Source organism: Carassius gibelio, chromosome B14, assembly GCF_023724105.1.
Source record: "Carassius gibelio isolate Cgi1373 ecotype wild population from Czech Republic chromosome B14, carGib1.2-hapl.c, whole genome shotgun sequence".
NCBI classification, from domain to species: Eukaryota; Metazoa; Chordata; class Actinopteri; order Cypriniformes; family Cyprinidae; genus Carassius; species Carassius gibelio.
The window spans coordinates 14,190,599-14,210,987 of NC_068409.1; the positions used below are offsets into that span (position 1 = coordinate 14,190,599).

Below are 20,389 nucleotides of genomic sequence, written 5' to 3' on the forward strand. Positions count from 1 at the left end.
ACACACACAGAAACAAGACCAATCAATTATAATGCTTATTTTGGTTATGTTCCAGACAGCCGTGTGTGTGATCTGAAACTGTAAAGTTAGACATTTTTTTTTTACAAGAAAATAAATCTATGGCTGTCCTAGATCATCCTAAAACAATGTATAATTTATTCCTAAAACAAATTTAACAACAAAAGAGGCTGATACTGACTTATAACTGATATGGTGGCAATATATACATTTTTGTGGAGTAATGTTTTATACAAAACATATTATAGAACTTGCTCAGAGTAGTGCAATATTAAATTTTTGACAGGAATGAAAACAAGGCTGCGAGTGACAGAAATGCAGTGCATAACTTATACATTCGCGCAATAATACATTCAGACAAAAACTCAGTAAAACAATTCTAAAATATGTAGTGTGTGCCATTGAAAAGACAGCCTTGTTTACATCCACATTAAATTCAACATGCGCCATCTAATCTGATTTAGGTTTATTGCTTTTTATTGCTTTTTTAAATGGGGAGAAAATAACCCGAACAATCTTTATGAGATTCACCTCTTTTGAGAGACAGAAACCTTCAGACAAGTAACTGAACCGCAACACATCTGTATTGCTCAATACGTTTAAAGCAGTGATTACTTTAGTCAGTTTAGTATGAGTATACATCACACATTTATTAGTGAACAACCCTCTCCAATTAGCCACAATTAAAAAAAAATATGATTGCACTACTCAGTAAAGCAGAACTAGCAACTTTCATTTAAAAAAAGTACAAATCTTAAAAATTTCAATCAGTATACAGATGTATTTATAATACACTATAACTAGTTATATGTTAAATGCTACAAACAATGATTCCAATGGAATGAAAAAAAATTATAGCATTAAGAACCATTTCCTATATATAATATATATTAGCTTTTTTTATTTCATTTTTTTTATTGTTTTTTTTTTTTTCTTTTTCTTTTTTCAAATACAAACATGGCAAAAATGAGGTAACTGTAAATGTGCAAGTACCAAAGCAAAATATCTTCCTAATACAGAACACATGCCCCTGGCCCTGTTGTTGGCTGGGTAGTCTGGAGTTCAGGCAATGACTGACCCCTGAGGGCCAGGAGGAGAATAGAACAGTAAACAATCCACTATCCCACCACAGCAAGAAATCATTGGTAAACAATCAGTGGCGTCTATGGAGCGATCAACAAATCACAAATCCTAAAGTATTTAGCTGCTTATTGGAACACAATTTTCCACCACACAAGCTGTGAGATTATTTATTAGTTGAATCACAGAAAGACTACAAGATTCTATTTATCATTATAACTCATAAGGTTTTTTTTTTTTTCTTTCTTTTTAGTAATTCAATACAGGTAACACTGAGGTTTTCAAGGAATCTTGGTTATTGTGAAAAATTCCTTTATAAATCTAAATAAGGATATATTAGAAATAACCCACAGCCGGTTACCCCAAGCAAAAGTGCTTGCGTGTATATCAACAACTTATTTTTAAACCATACCAGTTACAGATGCTCAGGGTAGAGAGAACCGTACAACAGGTACATATATTTCTGACCGTTTTGGTGAATGAGTGATAACGCCGTGTTTTTTAACCACCACAAAACCTCCTACTACTTCGATTTAAGGCAGATGTATTGAATCTGATCACTCAGGCAGTAAAATAATAGTATCCTTTAAAACGGTCTACCAGCACATACAAGTAAAGCTAAATAGTTATCTTTTTTTTCTGTTTGTTTTCTTAATTGAAACCCCTGTTGATAATGTTATTAACTGTTTCTGACCACCGTGAGGGTACTATTAGCACTGCATGCTGTATGAATAGAGACCCATAACAAACTATTGCATTCTCTTATGTGAATGTAGCATTACACCTAAATATAGAATGAATATCTAGCACCTTTTAACTATATGGCTTTCCATTTTCTAGATTCCAGGCAAGTGTGTCAGTAACTGAGGCAACAATAGAAGCACAAATGTGGTGAGGAGCCTATCAAAACACATTTTTCCACTTCAAAAAGCCACCGTCTTCCCACTGGCATCAAGCTTAACGTGTTATTTTAAACATCCTATATTATTAGTCTTTAAAGTTTTTTCTTCTTTTTCTTTTGCAAGTACAAGCACAATAAAATCTTGTAGTCATTCGGTTCTATTACAAATGTGTGCAGTACAGTGCATGGCAGTTATCAGCTGAGCAGAAAGTCCCCTACACCCAGAACCCAAAGCCAACTAGATCTACCTAAAAACCAGTTGGGACCTGGTTAGACATGCATGCATATTGTGCACAATTAAATACTTGCCCACCCCTCCCTAGATATCTTTCACTGAAAATACAGATTTGATTTTTTGACTTTTTTTCATTTTTTTAAATCCTTAAATCATGCAAACACTGTAAGAATAGTCTTGGAAGTGGTCTAGGTAGGACAGTGTGCACGGTGGCACGTTTTTCAACGGGATTACAACCTTTATGTGTGGTTCAAGAACAAGAACACGGAAAAACGCAACGGCTGGAAAACAGGTTCGAGTAACATACGCTAATGATCAGCTGCAGTGACGAAAAGCCTATTCTCACGTGATACAACATGTCACTTCATCTTTTTTTTTTTTTCTTTGCATGCCGGTCTTATAATGGAATAATATTCACCACTATTTATAAAAGGAATATTAGTTCAGTTGATTACATTTAAATATGCATGGCCTGAGGAAAACAACCCCCGAATACCCAAATATATCTCCATGGCGTCAATCCCATTTGAAATGGACTGTTTTCCTTTATTTTTCAATTACAGAGAGGCCCTGAGTGATTTTTTTTCCCCCGTTATACTCAAAATATATGCCAGTGAACAGATATGTATACATAGATTACTTATCAAAAGTGTGGATTAAATTCATTACAATGGCTTTTTTTTAAAACCTGGCACGCAAACACAAGATACTCACATTCTCTTAAGAGAGTCCCTTTACCCGAAAAAGCCAGTGTGTCTATTGAGTTACAATGACTATTCAGTGGACAAACGACTCATGAATATATATATTTAAAAGTCCTATAATTAAAGTACTTAGGGAACCAAAAAAAAAAAAAAAACCTAATATTTCATAGTTTTCCCCCGAACAACGTTCAGGTTTGTTTTTTGGAATCGAGTGAACCACGAGTTAAGCGTTTTACAGTGCATTTTTTTTCTTTAAACGACCCTAACGCTCCATCTCTGCCGTTTCGAGTCCTATCCGGGATCTTCGTGGAACGACTACAGTCAACTGGCACTCAGGAGAGGGCGTAACTAGAAATACAGAGGGTTTCAACATTCTTTTGTCTTAAAAACAAGACGATAATTTGCAACCTTACACACCAAGGCTATGCATACAATGTTTTTTTTTTTTGTTTGTTTTTTTTCACATCACTTTACACTGTGAACACGGCCTGAGACCTGACAACCAGAGGCAAACTAAAACGCGCTAAAGATGTTTTAGCATTCCAACCGAATCCTTCAAAAACTCTTGCGAAAGAAGAAATAAATAACACCACTTCCAAAAAAAAAAAAAATAACGCACTTTTAAAAGAGGAACTGACAAAGGATGTCTGAAGATTAGTAACAGGTTTGTGCTTGTCAAGGTCTTGAGAAGGCAGAGCTAAAAATCTTGTAGAGTATATTGATTATTTGGCTCACGAATGAGGAAAAACAAAAAGCCTAGTCCTCCAAAATCAGGTCAAACGTTGCGTTCACTTCACACACTCATTGCACATATTGCTTTCCGCAAAGTGTTCCACCATTTCCCCAAAAGTCATTCTGGACAGGCGAATGCGAACTCCTTGGCCTCCGGACATGAGAATGGCAAGACGGAGGCCATCCGACGTTCCTCTTGTGGCTGAAATGCGGTGGATGTCTTAAATTCAAATATTGCTAGTCTAAAAGAACAGTGCGTGCGAGGCCCGTGAGATGTTCTCCTGGATCTAGCTGAGTGTGAGGGAGCGGAGTCCAGAATCGATGGGGGTTGTGCAGTGCAGCCATGTGGGAGCTGACAGAGGCAGTGTGCTGTCCTCGTCCCTGTGTTCTCATGGGCCAGTTCGACTGGCCTCAACAGCAAAAGCGAAAAAACACCACAGTTTCTTTAATGTCTCTACGACTGTGGTGAAAGCCCAGCGGTTTTCCCAATGGATTCACGGCTGTCCTTTCGCAGTCCTTTTTGTCTACGGTTCCCTCTTTAACCTCAGGCCTTCAAACTCTGAACCACTCAAAGTCACTTCTTCACAACAGCATTCGCAGATAAAAGAGAATCGGGATTAAGATATTCAAATGATCAATACATTATTGCAAAACATAGATTATTAACAAGTCCCTCAGCCCGTCACTTATACAGACATGCATCTATGATGGTCGTTCCCCGCTGGAGCGGCCGCATCCTACAGACTCGTCTGATTGCACAGTAAAGCAAAAAAAACACCATCATCCAGGCCCACTCCCCCAGTTCCTTATGACGCTTAAGCACGATTTTAATAATCTGTGATCAAACAACTAGAGAATATTCAATTGTGTAAACGAATATGCCAACACAACACGTATTACAGGTTATCTTTGGAATCTGCGAAACAAGGGCAGGGAAATGCAAAAAGAAAGATGAAAAGAACTCCACCCCCAAAAAAAGGTCACAATTCCAGAACTCCGAAGTGGCTATACGCGGCAGTAGCTTTCATGAAACTCGCACAATGACGAACAGCAGAGGTCAAACAGGTTTCGTACAAATTTCAAGATTGCTTATTGTAGAGGTGGGGTTGGGAGCGGGGTTGGGGGGTAGATTTGCGTTTGGCTGGAGATCAGGTGTCCCCACTCACAGAACACGCTCAAGGATTTGTGCTGTTTTCCAGTGAAGGACAAAAACCTGAACTCATTCCACTTCGCGGTGAACTTCAGATGCGTCGGCTCGACAGATTGGACAGGTGCGATTGGTCTGCAAGACATGTTACGGATTAATTTCTACAATATCCTTGTTAGCTATTGGCTTGTATTGTTGGCTATAGCTACAAATATATCTTTTAAATCAAAATGTTCAAATATCTTGCTGATCTCATACTTTTTACAAGTCTACATAAGCATTTTTAAAACCTGTAGCGGTCAAACACTGATATTTACAGGGTTTCACCTTTAGTTATTGCAGATTTTGTGCATTAAAACAACATACTTACCTTTAACCACTTGTCCACACATTTTGCATGAAATTCGTGGTTGCAGGGTAAGACTCGAAGTAGCTGCCTCGACTCAAAATCACAAAAGCATACAACACACCTGTGAGAAAATTAAATACAATGCATCATCAACACCAAGTCACAATCAAACCTTCAAGATTATATAACCGAGGGCACACAGAACAGAGAGCACTTACAGAGTCTGTTCAGATTGGTGGTTTTCTAAATTGAACCTGTAGGACGGAAGTTGCTCTATATCAGCTTTCGTTAGTCCTCGAGGTTTCGCTTCTCCGAGTCTCTCAGCAAGGTTTAATAACGCCTGAAAGAGAAATCACAGGTGTTCAAAACTCTTCACAAGATAATGAGATTATCTCAGTTCCAAAATTAGCTTTAATTCTATAAAGTAACTTGCTAATTCTATAAAGCTAACCTTTTTCAACTTTGTTGCATCACTGCACATGCCCACAGAGTCATTCTTATTGAAAACAAATGACTTTTACTTGCAAATATGGGTGTATAAACGTAAGACATAAGCTAGCTACAGACAGTAGACGCCAGTGAGGAAGTTCACTTGGTTTTAGAACAGACTTTATGTGAAAACCATCAGAGGCTTTTTTTTTTTTGGACAAGTCAGGTTATAACTCCATCACCCACCCTGGGAAGGTTTTCTATTTACCTCATAGTTTTCCATCTCCACATCATCTACATCCAAGTCCAGACTGATAGCAGGACCAACAGCAGTTGGAGGCACAGGAAGCATCGAGCTGTTTTCAGGTCACAAACACATACATCGTTAACATACACACCTTTTTTGTTACTACAGTAGAAAAAAAGATCACAAAGGCTTTAAAAATCATATCAGTCCAATGTGCATTAGTAGAAAATTAAACATTCACAAAAGCAAAACGCATGTGATTTGTAATATAAAGAATAGAAGAGATTCTCACAGGAAGTATGGTAAGAAGCCAGGGTAGTAGGGCGGTGGAGGGGGTGGGGGAGGCAGAGGCTGCTGTAATCGATACCTCTGTCCAGTTATACGCCTCGGCAGCATGTGCGGATATGGCTAAGGAAACAGATGACAACACATGAGGAAAACTTTTTGAATTATTATTATTCATTCAGCAAATCTCATCCAAAGCTACTTTTGGCAGGATTTCTACTACACGAACAATCCCCCTGGTGCAACCTCATGCTAAAGATGAAGTGTGCGAAATACACTCCCTTAGTCCTGTTTACTATGCAAATTGGACCAGAAATAAGCCACCTGTGGATGGATTGCCTGAAAAGAGTAAAACTGCGTCTATTTGTCAATTGATTAATATTATCCAATAATAGGGTGACCATACATCTAGGATTTCTAATTTGCCAAAATGTCTGGGTTTTGCCTTTGGTTTCATACTTGACTCAAAGTAGTTTGACCAATAGCATGCAGGCATTGGACATGATCAACCAAAAATGGCATGTATATACACATACACATAATACTATGAGCACTGTAGAGAGCTTTTCAGTCAGAAAACAAAGCCAAAACCAGGCCAATTTAGGCAATTTAGGAGAAAAAAAAAGGAAAATTTAGATGTATTATCCTTCAATTTAAATAACATCAATAGAAAGGCAAAGTAGGTTAATTCCAGATGGTTCCTTCTACCTTTTACACATCTATAAGACCAAGAACACACACATACATAAACGGAGCCAACTTTGCATTCATGTTGACCAAACTAGGCACAGTCTTTCAACTTGTTCTGACTCTGGTTGTGCTGTATATGCTGCCCATAACTGAATGGACAAACAGTTTTTGATCAAAATGCCCATTTCCCATAGGCTTATACTGACAATTTTCCTTCTAAAGCTTTGAGCTATGGTCACCATTTCAGCACATATTTCTTTCTTCACAAGCATAATTTTATCTAACTGGTTGAGCTTGCTGTTTTACTGTAGCATTCAATTGTAAACACAAAGCTACATAACCTGAATATACTGCGAATAGGCCAACAGCTAAACAGTTTTTACAATTTCTTGTTATTTGACAATGCTTTGTCAAGCCAAAATCCCAAAAAATAAAAATAAATTAGAAAAAAATATAATAATAATAATAATTACTATTCACCATTATTTGACACTAGTAATTCTGCCGCAAACTTTAACTTTGCTTTCTGGAATTTGAACCCATTTTTGTCAAGCCAAACCAGACCTATAACCACTCTTCAACACCAGTAAACCTTCACTGTTATCTATATTAAGTGCATATTTTTTCTTTAATGTCATTACCTGTTTATGCAAATGCTGCTCATTTTAATCAGTATATAATTTTTGTACTTGATTACAATGATTTATATGCTTTGTTGACATTTAAAAGCAAAGACATCTCACCACTCCGTAGGGTAGCTCTTGATGGAGGGGCTCCTGGGGGAGGTACTGGAGGGGGACAGAGGGGGTCATTGCTGGTGGATGGTGGGCTGGAGGATAAGAGAATGTTCCTAAAGGATGCTGGTCTCCTCGCAGATCCACTTCGTTCTCCACCCTCTGCAGAGGCTGAAAAAGTGTATAAAAGTCATATCTCTAGCATATGATTACAACTATTAATACCATAAAATCGTGTGCTATTTTAGAAATAATTAATTTTGTCACAGTAGTATTATCAAAGTGTTTTATTTATTTATTATTATTTATTAAGATTACAATCAGTTGTGGGGACTGATCTGTTACTCAGTTGTTTTCTCTAGATTGTAAAGGATTGCTTTACTTATAACACTGTCTGAACAGTAATTAAATTACTGTAGTGTACTAAACTCAACACTGAGAATATTAAATTGGCTCATCCAATCACATAAATGCATGTATGGTTTTGAGTCTTGTTTTTAAATAAGTACATAAGACATAATGTGAAAATTATTAAGAAAAAGCTTATTTTTTTTGTTTGCATCTGTCAGGATAGAAACTCATTTAATTATAAATAATCAAAATAGTGAAGAATCAAAACTCAAGTGAATTTATTGTTTTATTATATAAAAGAACAGCACTACTGATAAATTACACACCAAATTACCACCAAAATAAGTATGTGTGTGTGTGTGGATATGCCGGTATAAAATTTTCATGTTGTGATTAACTGTTAATGCTTTTATCATTGTATACGGTAATACACAATACATATTTTGTCTCATCTAGTGATGTCCAGATCGCGGACAGATATTTAGATTTAATTGGATTTTCTTAGTGAACCGATTGAACCAGTTCACCAAATCGAACCGAATCATTTGAAATTACTTAATTTATTTGGTTCATAAATGTGCCTTACACTTCTGATGCAAAATAAACCAATATCCCGAGTCATTCATGAACCTTATAAAAATCGACACGTTTCAGAAGGCGTGGCATAGAGAAGAAACAATAATGTGCTTTATTTGGAAAACAATGTGTTTTTTGAACCTTAAACCACATAAACACATTGCATTACACCAAATAATGTTCTTTTTAGCAGCATCATATCTCCCCTTTAAATAGGGAAAACAAGGAAGTGTTTGGCAGCTTCTAAATTCTTCCCTGTTTGGATCCTATGCACTAAATTGTGCTAAGCTAAACACTAGCATAGTGGTGCCGCGTGCTAAAGCGATTGCGTGCATGTGCATATATATATATATATTACGATCAGCACTCACCATGCGCGGGTGCTGGGGCTGTATGGGGACAAACTGGTTGAGTGGAGGCAGATGAGGAGGCTGGTGGGGTGGCACTGGTGGACTGGGGTGCAGGATAAAATGCTCACTGGAGATCAATGGTGGAAATGCCTGATAGGACACAGGCAGGTGCTGCATGGTGCAGGCCTGAATGAGCTGCAGACAAACAGAGAGAAAGAGAAATAACAGACAACAAAGTGTCACTAACACAGAAGACACACACTCATGAAGAAAGTGCTTGGGCATTTGAATACGGAATTGCTGTTCAGTTTAAGAAATGACTGACAATACTGGGAAAGCATACTCTGGAGTAAAGCACATCTAACGTTTACACTATTCTGCTCTATTTAGGAATCTGATAAACCATTTCAAAACCATGGGGAAAACTTTGGGGGGGGGGGATATATCTGTTCTTCTAATGTGTTTTTTGTGTGTGTGTTTAATATTTCTATAATAGTTATAATAAAAGCAATAATAATCAAAATAATATTATTATATACTGTATAACTACATATATTTATACAACTTCATTAATAAGAATATATAATGCAAAGATGACTGAAAATACATCTAGCCCTGCACAAGACACTTTGAACTGTACATCACCGTGGCCACAAGAAATACAGGTGGGTATGTTGACACAAACGCAATGACTTGAGCAGATGGTACAATTAGCAGAAAGTACACCTTTGCTATCCATGTCAAATATAAAATACCCCAGACACTTGCAGTGGCAGTACAAAAAAATTTTTAAGTGGGGGTTGCACATTGCCCCTTAAAAGTTGCATCATAAAAAGGTCATTAAATATTCTAGAGACATAGGAACAGCCTACATGAAAATCAAAAAGTGAAAAGTGCCTAATGTGTAAGCGTGAGAGGGACATACAGAACAACACTCATAACTGAGTATCTTTGGCTAAGAGGACAGGTGGGCTTAATGGCTGCCTGGGACACACATACATCGGCTAAATTAAAGCTGGAGCGATGGGACATGTTAGGTGTGCTCTACACAAACTTCACTAAGATTCCAGCTCTTCCTTTTCAAACTCACTGGAGGAGGAAGGCAGCAGAGCAGAGAGAGCTGTCCACTGAACATTACCGAGCATGCTGGGAGCTGCTGAGCATTGCAGGCTGGGATAGGTTGCCCGGTGTGGATGGGAAAACCATGGGTCGTCACCGTGGTAACTGTGTAAGATATCGGAACGGATCCTTGATGCATCTTGAAGGACAACACAAAAAGTTCAGGTTATTTGTAAAAAAACAAAAAAAAAATTGCCATTCATAATTACAATCTACATACAGCACTTTCACATTAAGCCTGAGTAATACAATTATTGTCTATATGCTAGTGGTCTCAAACTACCAACTTCTGCTTAAATTTGGTTCGTGTATAAACTTGATGCTCATGCTCTGCATCTTGGTTTAGGGTCCGGTCCCACAGTTCCCTTTAGGAAAATTAAAAAATGATTGTTCTAATTTTTCTTATTTATTTCTTATTATTAATTAAAAGGCCTGAATTCCTAACTGACCAAATAACAATGAAAAATATGTCAAACTTGATCTGTATCTCTATCTATCTATCTATCTATCTATCTATCTATCTATCTATCTATTAAAAGGCCTGAAACACAAATATAAAAGCCCAGTTGCCGAACATTAAAAAAATCTGTCAAAAAGTTTGATTCGATAGTTTTAATACATTTATACCTTATAAGAAAAAAAAATGTTAAATATTTTTTAAATGTTTATACATTTAAATGGATATTTATTATAGTTTGTACATTTACTTTATACATATTAAAGGACTGAAATGCAAATATGAATGGCCAATGGCCTAGGTAACAACAAAATGGCCTAGGTAACAACAAAAGAAAAGGTAAAAAAAAATATATATATATACTATATTTATATTTAAATTGATTTTATTTTATTTCAAATGTAGTATATTCATTCAAGGCCTGAAATTAAAATGTAAATGCCCACCTGTAGCCTAAAAACAGAACAAACATTTATTGTATTGTTATTTTAGTTTATACCGATATTACTTTTTTATTTTTTATATACTTCTTAAACATAGTGAACATCAAATAGTGAACATAAACCCTTGGTCTAAAATGAAAGACATGGATTGAACATGTTGAACATGAATACCTGTTCGTGAAGATCCACCATGATGGAGCTCTGTTGGGGGGGTTGTGTGGCAGTATGCAGCATGCGTGGAGGTGCACTGGTGTGGCTATATTGCCTGGACTCATCTAAAGGAATCTGCTGATGCTGGGAGAAGACAGGGTGGTGAAAGTTCTCATCCTGATGTAGGGAAGTGTGCACAGCAGGTCTATCTCGCTGTCCCCACTGACGTCGTACTGGAGGACTAGGACATTAACACAAACATATCGTAAATACATGTTCGGCATATGATTTTAATGAACTGGGAATGATAACGGCCACCTCACCTTCTCCTGAGGTGCAGAGGTGTGATGCAAGGCTCCCCGACGACCCTCCTCTGGTTTAAGGGGGCTGTTGATGGCCGCCTACTCACTGCTACTTCCCATGGTCGCATTTGTGACGTCGTACGGACGAGTCACACCTGCCTGGGGTGGGGGGACCAGAAGTGCAAGAGGCACTTGTGTCTAACAGCCTCAGATTGTCGGAACTCTGTTTGAAACACAAGAAACATGGGTTTTGGGAATTGAATGAAGATTTTTAAAAAATCTGCAAAACCCTTTGTAGTCGCTACATGTGCATTTCAACTTATGTTAGATTAACTTAATATTACCAAAGTTCTGTCATTATTTACTCAACCTCATGTCATTTTTGTCAATGCTTGTTCCTTATACATTGCCTATGCATAGTACCCATGTCTGTCAAGGTCCACAAAAACATCATTAAAGTAGCCCTCATAACTACAGACACTTTTAAATGAGGAAAAAGCTTAACGTTTCATTTAATATTACAAAAAAATAAAATAAACCTTTGTATCCTCCATATTTAAATTCTAATATAGCACTTTCAAATAGGTTACACATCATTTAGTATTGACAATCACGGGCTTTCAAAACAGGAAGCAAATTAGTCTACACTTTTGGTTTAATGTGCAGGAGGAATATATATATAGAGAGAGGGAGAGGGAGAGAGAGAGATTTCAAATGCATTTTTCTTTTCAAAATCAGTCGAGTGTAAATTGATTCACGCAAGCATGTCTAAACTTCTCATCGTGCTACACATGACCATGTGTAAAATTTAAATTTTTAAAAATGAAATAAAAAATACCAACAAATCTTCACATACTGGAAGCGTAAACCATGTTTAATGGAAATACTGGGCTGATTTGCCACAAAGAGGGGGAGCTGTAACTTCAACAACAAAAGCGTGCAGGACCATGTGCTCCCACACAGACAAAGCAATAACAAAGGAACGCCAGCAAACATCTTCTGCCTCACTTTATCAAAATAACCACTCGAGAGGGCTTGTTGGTACGATTTAAACATTATTCATGTTTCAAATATGGACAGTGCACATTTCCCATGAATAAAACACTTATGAGGGTCACCGTGGCCCAGCAGTGGATATCAACAATAGCACAAAGAAGTCGCAAGGCCGAAGTTTTACAGGAGCTCGCGCAAACATCCGCATTTGCCCTCGTGCTCTTTAAACAGGTTCTCAATGATTCACGGAGGTTGTATTGCATTAAAATGACTAAACAAATCGCATGCACTTTCCAAGCCATTAGCTGCTATCGCTAGCATATACAGACCGAGCAGATGAAGCCCCAAACAGGAAATGCAGGGATGCACCCCTGACAAAAGAAACACGGTTTAGCTTTAACGCCGAATTAAGACAGTCTGCACTTCATGCATGCAAACGTACGAATACATAGTTTTCTCGTTTTTATTTTACGTGGAATGTGACATCGTTGTGTCCAATAAGGAAAGTATGATCGCACTAACCGAGCTTACTTGTCTTCAATGGCGCTCGAGTTTCCGACTCGTCCACGCGCTGCTTTAAGGCGACTAAAACGATGCAGGTTGTCTCGTTTGGTGATTTCACAGATTAATCCAGAATAAATCGTCCAGGAAAACTAGCAGACGGTCATGCTTAACACAGCTGTATCGGCCGTTTCCTAGTTCTAGTCTACGAGTTTGTTGTTGTTGTTGTAGAACAGGCGATGATCTTCAGCATAGAAAGAAAAAATGCATATTCCTCTGCTGCCTAACATCGGATAACTTAGCTCCAACAAACTTGTTGTAGCGTGCACTTGTTGTTTCCTTTAATATCACGTCCGATGCATTCAGACTGGGTTAGCTCTGTGACATGGGTGCAGTTCAGTATTGTTGTATGCCTGCCTGTAGTCACGCCTTCTTCCTCTAAAAGCGACCACGCAAGAGACAGAGACAGCCAGTCACTTTTTAGATGCTGATGTTTCGTCGAATCGCTCCAAGCGGATCCCAGCTTACAAAGGATGTTTTCGCACTTCCTCTTTACTAAAAACAAACACCGATTCCTTTAAGTGGTCCAAAAAGTCAATTGAATCAAAAAGGAACCTAGTTCTCGCATTCACACTCGTTTTTTTTTTCAAACTTCAGATGCAGACCATTAACTATTTACACTGTGTTTAGAAAAACTTAAACCAAACTTAAAAATTACTGTAATATAATATTAAAAATTATTATTACAGAAAATAATGAATTAGTTATGTTTAACAATGCTTAAAGGCCAGAGGTTCATGTTACTGCTAAATATATAAATATGTAACACGTCGATTTTCGGATCTTTCATATCAAAATATATTACAAATAGTTTTATTTTCTGTAACTTTTCTGAAACAATATGATATATATATATATATATATATTTATATATATATATATATATATATATATATATATATATATATATATATATATATTCAGTAATTATTATTTACTATTAGACAGCAATTATGTCATAGTTTAGTAACTTTCATGCAAATGTGAAAACAGGAGTGTTTTTTTTCATGGCTTAAATTCTAATATGTGTCAAAATCCATGCAAATCACTAGATCACAAAAAACAAACTAAGTGTGGAAACACTATAAAAGAGTTCATTAATAGGTTTTTCCCCAAAAGGTTTTTGCAATCCAACAGATGGAGTCAGATGATTCTTGTTGCGCATGTTGTACATTAAACATAAGCATAGCAGACAGAGCATGTCATCAGTGATGATTTATTAAGCCACTGACATTCATTTTGAGGTTGCATGGGTAGTCCCAGATAAAGTGGATGTTGTTTGTCAAAAGGGATAGGCCTATGTTGTAGTTATCAAACAAGGGTGATGCAACAGTCGTGTTTATATTATAATTCAGCAAGACAGCATCTTATTTCATTCCTTTAACACAACGTTATCCACAAGGTAAATATAATCTTAAATCAGTTCAAACTAATTTGAAAAAAAAAAAAAACAGACCAAAACTTCATAAGAAGAAATAAATACAAACAATTAATTGCAAGTTAAAGTCTGTTCCTCCACTTCCCGAACATCTGATTATAGTATAGTATAGTTTAATATAGAATAGTATAGTATAGTAAAGTTTTACAGAATTTTAAAGAGTAATACACTAAACCACTGCAACATGCAAACAACTAGATATGTGACCCCAGACAGACCACAAAATCAGTCATAAGGATAATAAAACTATTTAAAAACCTGGAAAATGAAGGTGCAAAAAATCTAAATATGGAGAAAATCACATTTAAACTGGCTAAATTAAGTCATTAGCAATGCATATTACTAATCAAAAATGAAAAAAAAAAAATCTTCATTTAATATCCTAATAATTTTTGGCACAAAAGAACAATCAATCCTTTTGACCCATGCAATGTATTTTTGGTTATTGCTACAAATATACCCATGCTATCCATAAGACTTTTGTTTTGTATAGACTTTTACATAAGATAAGGTTTTGTGGTCCAGGGTCACATATATTTAGCAAATAATGTGCAAGTTAAATTTTTTCATCATCCTACAACAAAGTTTAACATTTCTTTAAAAAAAAGAATATTTTACAGTATGATGATGGTGATAAAGATTAGAAAATAAAATCGAAGAGTAATCAGAGTGAAATGTGTCATGTTTCAGCTGTTCTTGCGATTTTATGCATGATATAACGTGTCACTGCAAAGCATTGCTTTGAATTGTGGCATAATAACAATTGTATTTATTATTATTATTATTATTATTATTATTATTATTATTATTATTATTATTATGTGTGGGTTTGTTGTTGTTATTATGGACTAAATGAAAAGCAGGAAAGAACATCAAGTTGGGGAGCATACTGTGTTCTCTAACATTTCTCATCCGCCTCTCCATCAGAGACAGTGTGACACAGCCCAGTCTGTTACATAAGCCTTGCGCCAAATGGCGAGCCGGCGGACAGAAACGAATACAAGCGTCTTTACTTGAGGGGCGGTCAAAGTAACATCTCTATTCCATGCACTTTCTAGTTCGTGATCTGAAATCTTAAAAAAAAAAAAAACGAATTTGATTTGCCCTAGAATAATTCATCATACAACGCATGAAGCAGGCTGAATAAGAACTAAGAAGGCAAAGTGTAGCACTTTTTTTCTTTACAATAATCTGAGTTTAATGCGCATAGGTCAGAATGATTTTTGCAGAATTTTAAAAGGGCCTCTCGACTGGCTTCACTGCAGAGAAATAAAACACCGCAATGTAACCTTCCTTGCTGCTGTTTAACACACAAATAAATCAGATTCTAGCGTAACCTGCGCTGCGCGTGCACACGATCACGCACGTCTGAAGCAAGCGCAAGACTGACAAACCCGCGTCCCATCCATCCATGCACTTCCAATCCAATGTAAACATTACAGAGTTACAGCAACAAAACAAGGAGGGGCTCGAGGCTTTAGGGGGACATCGCATAAAAACACGTCGATTGCTCTGTGCGATGCATCCAAGACCGTGAAAACCCACGGAAATCCACGCCATCAATACGAAGACGCAAGCGCGTGCGTTACCTGATTGTTAATTTGTGAGCATCTCAGTCGCGGACATTTCTTCCTGTAATCCTGCACATCTCTCCCATACTCGGTGCGGCATGATCCTCAGCTGTTCCTGCTAATGGAACATTCCGTGGATTTCACCACTGAATTGGGGAAAAGGTACAAACTGGAGCTCGCGCGAGGAATAAAGGCGGAATATGGCATTACTTTTCGCATCTCGCGCAAAACAACCACTCGCTGAATACATTAGACTTAGGAGAAATCACTGCACTCGTTTGAACCCAGCATCATCCTCCGCCTGTTTGCGTGCTTTCGTGACATACCCCTAAGAGGGGCATTTAGAGGCCGCTGACTTATGGCAAGCCGCTTGAACATCATTCCGTGGAAATAACTTTATGATACATTTGTATGCTGCTTTATAGAAACTTGTTTTCACTGGATGGGATGGGAGGGGGTGCTGCTGCAACATAACAAAGAAAGAAAACGGCAAGATATAAATGTGCAATTGTGAGATAAAAAGTCGCAATTATCTTTTTATTTTCAAGGCCATGTTGGGGGAAAATAATCACAAGATGTAACCAAGTCTATGAGAAAAAGTCAGGATCTCGAGATATAAACTGAATCGTAAGGAAATTGTTTATATCTGGGGGCAGGGGCTGGCTTTCATATCTGCTTATTGTTAGTGGATAACAATTATCCAACTATCTTTTTCAGTGTCACAAACTGTCTATTAAATACTAGTAGGCCTACTTACTGATTGCAAACTAGTATTTCAGTAATTACTATTAATAATAATAGTGATTATTTATTTATTATATTAAATAATGAATTAAAAATTTTCATTATTCACAGTGTAGACTATGTATAGTGCCAAAAAAATCAGCGATTAAACAAATATTTTCAATACAAATAACAAGTCAAGCTGCAATACTAAACAGGACCACAAGGAGACGCCAAAGACCATTAAACTTCGACTGGATACATTCAGAATCACTAAACTTTTTAGTCACTGCATAACTCATCAGCTAGCCCACGCCCATAATAAAACATTCTAACTTTTAATCCAAATACACTATGTAAAAATATTTACAGACATCTGGAGGTGAGTCACTATTCTCTCCACACAAAGCCCTGTTTTGTCCAACTGTTTGAAATTGCTTACTGGGTCCTTGGACTTTCCAGGAGTTTATCGGTTTAATGATCATAAAAACCTGCTTCTTTTAAATTTTAAGGAACTGTTGTTGTTATAATGTACTGATTCAAATTAGTAATTAATTATTAGGCTATTCACCTTATAAATTTTATCTTGAACTTCTACTTCTCACAATTTACCTGAAAGGATAACAGTAAAGCGCTTCAGGACAGCGCCCAAACATCCTCACATTATATTATTTCTTTGGAAATGTACATGAATTCTCCATCTTTCTAAACATGTTGATGCAAACATAGTTTTATCAATGTTTTTCTAAGACTCATTGTTAGCCCCAGCTCACACTGGCCAGACAGTGGAAAAGCAATAAATCCTGCGGTAGACCAACTGTGCTTGCATTCATTCACACGATTTGTCAAGATGAGAGGGGACCTCTCCTGGTACTGTGATTTATATACTGTTCACCAGACACTGACGCTTTGATTCTGAGTACCAGCAACATGTCATAAGTGCCAGTACGCTCAAAAAAGTGTCAGTACGCTAAACACTAAAATACAGATGTGCCGGTGCATACCAGCCCACATCGAGCACTGATAATACAAATAAACAAATCACACAATTTACAGGTAAGTCGTACTGAAATAGGGACTGCTTTCAATTCTTTAGGTACTTGTAACAGTTAAAATAGTCTTTTTTATATTATTAGACACTAGTTTGTATTCCAGTTGTTAACTAATATGATTTTGTAATGAAACTATCCATTCTGACTTGTCAGATACATGACAAGTAAAAAGAAATTGCAATTAGTGATGTTACAATGAAATATTAAACAATTGGAGTAGCATATACTATTCATAATTAGGTTCTATTATTTAACAAACAGGTACTAGTAAAACTTAAATAGATTATTTTGGGACTGTTAGCCTAAAGTTAATTAAGAAGCACTAGTAGCATAGTCAATGTTTTCCTCTAAATTGAATCTCTTTTCTGTCTGGATGATTTTATAATTTTATGTGTTATTTTACCTATTTGAGTATACTGAATTAACAATAAGTGTATGTAATTCAGCATTGCCCAGTAAAACCAGATAATAAAAACAGACACTATTTAGTAGGAATGAATGTTAAAACGGCTTGCCACAGTTGTCTTGCTCTACCGTAAACACTGTAGGAGTTTGTCCTCATGAGCTGCCAATGTCAAGTCTCGGTTAACAAGATCATAGGGCTACGATTAGATCATTGCATAGACTATCCTATTATCCTGTTCTCCACATTAAATAAAAAATAATTAAAGCTTAAATCCTCGTCTGGCATCTTCAATGACAAAAATAGAAAGCTGACTGGATTATTTTTACTTCATAATGATGATGATGACATTACACCTGTGCTCTGTTTTCTTATTAAAGCTGTTTGCATCATGAGGGAGGCATATGTCATCATCAATTTGATTCCTTGCATCCATTATGGAAAAACTAATCAGGGTCACATTACGTAAATTCCAGTCTATGATTAGAATGTGCTTTGCTTTGTCTCCCTCTACTGGCCTGATATGATGAGCGTCATTTGACCAAGTACAACAGGTTTCTGGATCAACATCCTTGTTGATCCTGAAACATAATTACAATCAATCATTCAGAATATATAATCCATTTAATATATATAATATATAATCCATTTAATATATAGAATATATAATCCATTTAATATCATCCTTATTGCAGGTGTATTTCCAAGCACCTGGAACCAATGCCTCATCACCCCAATTTCAACTTCAGAAAAGCTTTTGACTCCATTTGGCATGAGGGGTTTTTACTTTAATTAATCCAATGCAGCATTGGAGGAAAAAAAAAATGGGATCATCTGCAAATCCATGTACACTAATAACAAATTTGCAGTTAAAATTGGGAACACAAACACAGATTTCCTCCCAGAGCCGTGGTGTGAGACAGTGCTGTAACTTAGGCCCTACACTATTCAATATCAACATCAGTGAACTTGGAAGAACCCTAGAACAGTGCCCAGCACCCGGTCTTACCCTACTAGGCACTGAAGTTAAATGGCTTCTGTTTGCGGATGATCTAGTGCTGCTGACACCCACAAAAGAGGGTCTACCGCAGCAGCTGGACCTCCTGCACACCTTCTGTCAGACATGGGCCTTGACAGTTAACCTTAAAAAGACTAAAATTATGATATTCCAAAAACGGGCCAGTCACAAAAACCAACATTACGGTTTCAAATTAAACAACATTCCCTTAGAACACACAAAAAATTGCACATATCACGGAATAAACACCAGTAACAGGGGAAACTTTAACAAGGCTGTGAACGACCTGAGAGACAAGGCATGAATAGCTTTTAATGCAATCAAGAAAAATATAAAACTTTACATTTCATTTGGAATCTGGCTAAAAACAATCAAATCAGTTGTAGAACTAATCACACTCTTTGGATGTGGGGGGGGGGGGGGTCCACTAAAATATAGTGGACAAAAAAAATATATTCTTCATGTACAACAAAAAAACTCCACACAATGCCTGCAGAGCAGAATTAGGGCTGTGCCCCCTAATGATTAAAATAAAATAAAATAAAAAATTAAACTCCATACGCACCTAAAAAGCAGTCATGCCTCCACCATAAAGCCTTAACTACCAAGAACTGAACCCAGAGAAAAGCCGCTTCAGCCAGCTGGTCTCAGAACTGACTTTACAATCCAGAACCCCAGCTAGACTAAATCAAATCATTAATACACCGAAAGAGAAATATCTGAACCATTGGACAGAAGCCACAGCTCAGCACAGTAAATTAGAATGCTACCTGTCTCAAAACAGAGAATATAAATTGGCAGAATACCTGAACACAGTGGCAGACCCTAAACTAAGAAAAGTCCTGACTCGGTGACCATTACCTCACTATAGAGACAGGCAGACACAGACAGACCTGGGTACCAAAAGAAGACAGACTATGTTCACACTGCACACAACATGAAGTGAATAACTGCACTTTTTGACAACATGCCCTATATACACTATTCAGGGAAACATTCTTCCCCCAATTCACAAATCAGCACAAAGACTTCAACCAGATACATACAACAAAAAGACAAACTGCCATACATTCTGGGAGAAACCTCAGCAAGCTCTAACCTGGCTGTGGGGTATGTCAAGTCTGCCATGAAAAAAGGACAAGCAGTAGAACAGAACCACAAGACACAGTCGGAAGAAAATACTGTACAACACACATAAACTGCTGTGACAGGATCCACTCCTTCTCCTGTTTCTTTATTAGAACTTTTCGTTTTACTTTATACAGATATATATGCTATACACTTCTATTCTTATGTAGGGTCTGTTTTTGTTCTCTTATAAATCATATAAC

The 20,389-nt window shown here is 36.9% G+C and overlaps 1 protein-coding gene across 6 annotated transcripts; it reads right to left on the minus strand.

The window, feature by feature from the left end:
- Positions 1 to 154: 154 nt before the first annotated feature.
- On the minus strand, positions 155 to 16,186 carry rnf44 (ring finger protein 44). Of its 6 annotated transcripts, none has more exons than XM_052574683.1 (11): positions 15,881 to 16,186; positions 11,321 to 11,522; positions 11,019 to 11,238; positions 9,967 to 10,086; positions 8,850 to 9,023; positions 7,561 to 7,722; positions 6,135 to 6,250; positions 5,864 to 5,951; positions 5,385 to 5,506; positions 5,188 to 5,287; positions 155 to 4,952 (listed from the first exon to the last, which is right to left on the minus strand). In XM_052574683.1, the coding sequence occupies exons 2-11, from the start codon at positions 11,425 to 11,427 to the stop codon at positions 4,890 to 4,892; spliced, it is 1,272 nt and encodes a 423-aa protein (XP_052430643.1). In that variant the 5' UTR covers positions 11,428 to 11,522; positions 15,881 to 16,186; the 3' UTR covers positions 155 to 4,889. The 6 variants fall into 6 exon arrangements, with proteins under 6 accessions (XP_052430643.1, XP_052430639.1, XP_052430640.1 ...); XM_052574679.1 differs by having other exon boundaries at positions 9,919 to 10,086; positions 15,881 to 16,177; XM_052574680.1 differs by lacking the exon at positions 15,881 to 16,186 and adding an exon at positions 12,824 to 13,244 and having other exon boundaries at positions 9,919 to 10,086.
- Between the last annotated feature and the right edge of the window lie 4,203 nt (positions 16,187 to 20,389).